The 2,838-nt window shown below is 57.4% G+C and overlaps 1 protein-coding gene across 1 annotated transcript in view; it reads right to left on the bottom strand.

Moving 5' to 3' along the window:
• The window catches only part of EPHX2 (epoxide hydrolase 2), a gene marked incomplete at its 5' end in the record, with an annotated part of 6,101 nt that overhangs the window by 1,315 nt on the left and 1,948 nt on the right, over positions 1-2,838 (bottom strand). Inside the window, 4 exons of the mRNA XM_026846329.1 lie at positions 117-228; positions 377-462; positions 2,258-2,284; positions 2,379-2,413. Of these exons, the coding sequence (XP_026702130.1) occupies positions 117-228; positions 377-462; positions 2,258-2,284; positions 2,379-2,413 (260 nt within the window). The remainder of the gene's footprint in view (positions 1-116; positions 229-376; positions 463-2,257; positions 2,285-2,378; positions 2,414-2,838) is intronic.

Genomic DNA, 2,838 nt, shown 5'->3' with positions numbered 1-2,838 from the left:
GGCTACGGGGCAGGCCATGAGTTGGGGACCCCAATGTGGGCACGTCCCCATACTCAGGGGGGGGATTAAACTCCCCCAAAAGGGGTGGAGGGTAAAAATTGTTATCCCAGACTCACCGGCTCCTGGAAGTAGAACTGGTAATCGAAGCTGGGGTAGGTTTTCATCTTCTCCACGATGTCCACAGAGGGGTCGGCGGGGCGGTACGGGGTGTTCAGCGAGGCCACGGCCCTGGGACACCATGGGGTGGGGTGGGGTGGGGCAGAGTCAGCATCAGACCTGGGTTTGGGGTGCCCCGTGCGAGCTGGGGCTCTGCTGTAGGGACAGGACAGGATCTGGGGGTGCCCCAGCCCCCCTGGATCCCTCCCCAAGGACCCACCTCACCCTCTCGGGGTAGAAGAGAGCCATGTTCCACACCACGGCACCGCCCCAGTCGTGGCCGACCAGCACGGTCTGTGGGATGCCCTGCGGGGAGGGGGCCCGAGAGGTGATTTGCTTTCCTCCCAAGCAGCAACAAGCTCAGAAAACAGCAATATTTTTTATTTTCCCTTCCTGCTATTTGTCGTTTTTCCCCCCCCAAGGAACAAGCCTCACCTGATCCCCCAGAGCAATTCGCTCTGATTTAATTAAACATTTCAACTACTTGGGCCCTCCAGAGGAAAAGGGTTTGATATGGTCCACCGAAAACACATCTCGAGGCTGTTCATCCCCTGGGATCACTCATTTGGGTCCCGCCGTTGCCATCACGCGAGGTGACAACACGGGGAACATCTCGGCATCAGAGCAGCCAAATAAATCTCCAGCCCCTCTGGGAAGGAGCTCGCAGCATCCCCCAGGGCCAGCCGGATCCTGCCCGGAGCTGGGCACGCCGAGCTCACTGTCGTGCCCCCCCCACCCGCCTCCATCTCTCCATTCTATTTTCCTGACCCCTCTGGGCACCTACAAATAAATCCAATTAAAACCCGCTCTCCTGACAACGCGGCAGCTGGTTCAGAATTAGCTGATATTTAGAAGCGTAATTAAAATTCCCTCCTGGCAGATACAGCTCGGGGAGGGCTCTGTGTCTCGCTGCCATCCAACAGCAGGAAACCCGGCGTCTGAGACCCCCCCCCCGAGGCGGGGCAGAGGGGTTGGGGGGGTCCCAGCATCTCCCCCCCTTCAATGTGGGGCTGAGCAGGTCCCCCCCCCGGTGCTGATCCCTGGTCCCACCATCCCTGGTCACCCCCGCGGTGGCTCCTGGAGCGCTCTGCACCTTCTGCACCCCAGCTACGGGCTCAAACAACACGCAAAGTCATTTATCTTCCCCCAAATCCCCCCCGGTTTGTCCTGAGGGGGGGCAGAAGGAACCCCCCAGCGGGGCGAGGAGCAGGATGGATCCTGATGGTAGCGGAGGAGTGGGGAAAACCAAAGTCTCATCCATACAGGATGCCATGACCTCATCAACGGGCACCTTTCTTTTTTGCTTATCATTTTTAATCCAGCGTGAAGGCAATTCCCAGCAACAAAAAAAAATCACCCTGATTTATTCTCGCCTGCTCAGCACCAAACTGGAGCCGCAGCCCCCGCACAGCCTTGGTCCCCTCCCAAAAACCCATCCCAAATCTGATGCTGGCACAAAACCCCTCCTCGCACAAGGAGCCCTTGCAAAACCTCAAGGGCTTTTTTTTTTTTTTTTCCCTTGTTTGAGGAGTTTGGGTTTTTTTTTAGCACTGCACCGTTCGAAGGACTCGTCCACCTGGAAGCCATTTCACAAGGAAAAAGCCCTGGAGATGTTGATATTTGTGGGCTGTGACTTCTTCCCCTGCCACTTCATCTCCTTTTAAAAGGCTCAGAAATCAACCCCATCCCCTCGCAGGGATGGGAATTAAAGCCGGGAGCTCCCAAACCCATTTGCTGAGATGACACCGGACACAAGGTGACAGCAAGGACACAAGGTCCAGGAGAAGGTGACACAGAGCTGGAGACCCTCCTAAGGATGGGTTCTCCCCACTGGCAAAGTCTGCATTCAGTCAGCCATCAGTAGGGATCAGAGTGAACACCCCCATCCCTAAAATCCCACCCACAGGGAACACAGAGACAGGGCCTGGTGTTACCCCAAGGGATTTGGACCAGAGTCACCTCAGATGTCCCAGCATGGGACAAAATCACCGGGGAGCTCAGCTGTCCCTGCACGGGAAGGAAGAGGCAAAGAGCAGGTGGGGGGGGCACACATGCCCAAACTTTGCCAAGAAGGAGAGACCCACTGTGGGGGGATCCTCACCAGTTTGTCCAGGAAAACCACCAGGTCCTGCGGAAGGGAGAAGGGGAGGGGTCAGATCCTGCGTGGGACTGTGCCCCACCAGCCCACCCCCGCACATCCTCCACACCCTGCAGCTCCTCACCTTGCATATCTGCTCCTGGGAATATTCTTTTACATCTGCACAAAAGACAGAATCGCCATCATTTCAACATGCAGACATTTCTGAGGATGTATTTCACAGGATCCCAGAATCACTCAGGCTGGAAAAGCCCCTCGGGATCATCGAGTCCAACCCTCAGCCCGACTCTACACAGTTCTCCCCTACCCCACATCCCCCACAGCTCATCCCAACGGCCCTGAAACCCCCCCAGGGATGGGGACTCCCCCCTCCCTGGGCAGCCTGTTCCACTCTCGCACCACTCTTGCTGGGAAACATTTTCTCCTCCTGCCCAGCCTGACCCTCCCCTGGGGCAGTTTCCAGCCGTTCCCTCTTGTCCTGTCCCTGATCCCCTGGGAGCAGAGCCCAGCCCCAGCCTCTCTGCAATGTCCTGTCAGGAGCTGCAGAGAGGGATGAGGGCTCCCCTCAGCCTCCTCCTCCTCAC

This window comes from Athene cunicularia, assembly GCF_003259725.1.
Source record: "Athene cunicularia isolate RWA chromosome 3 unlocalized genomic scaffold, athCun1 chr3_part1, whole genome shotgun sequence".
Lineage (NCBI taxonomy): Eukaryota > Metazoa > Chordata > Aves > Strigiformes > Strigidae > Athene > Athene cunicularia.
Note: the sequence above shows the minus strand (reverse complement) of the source record. Positions and strands in the feature narration are given on the sequence as shown.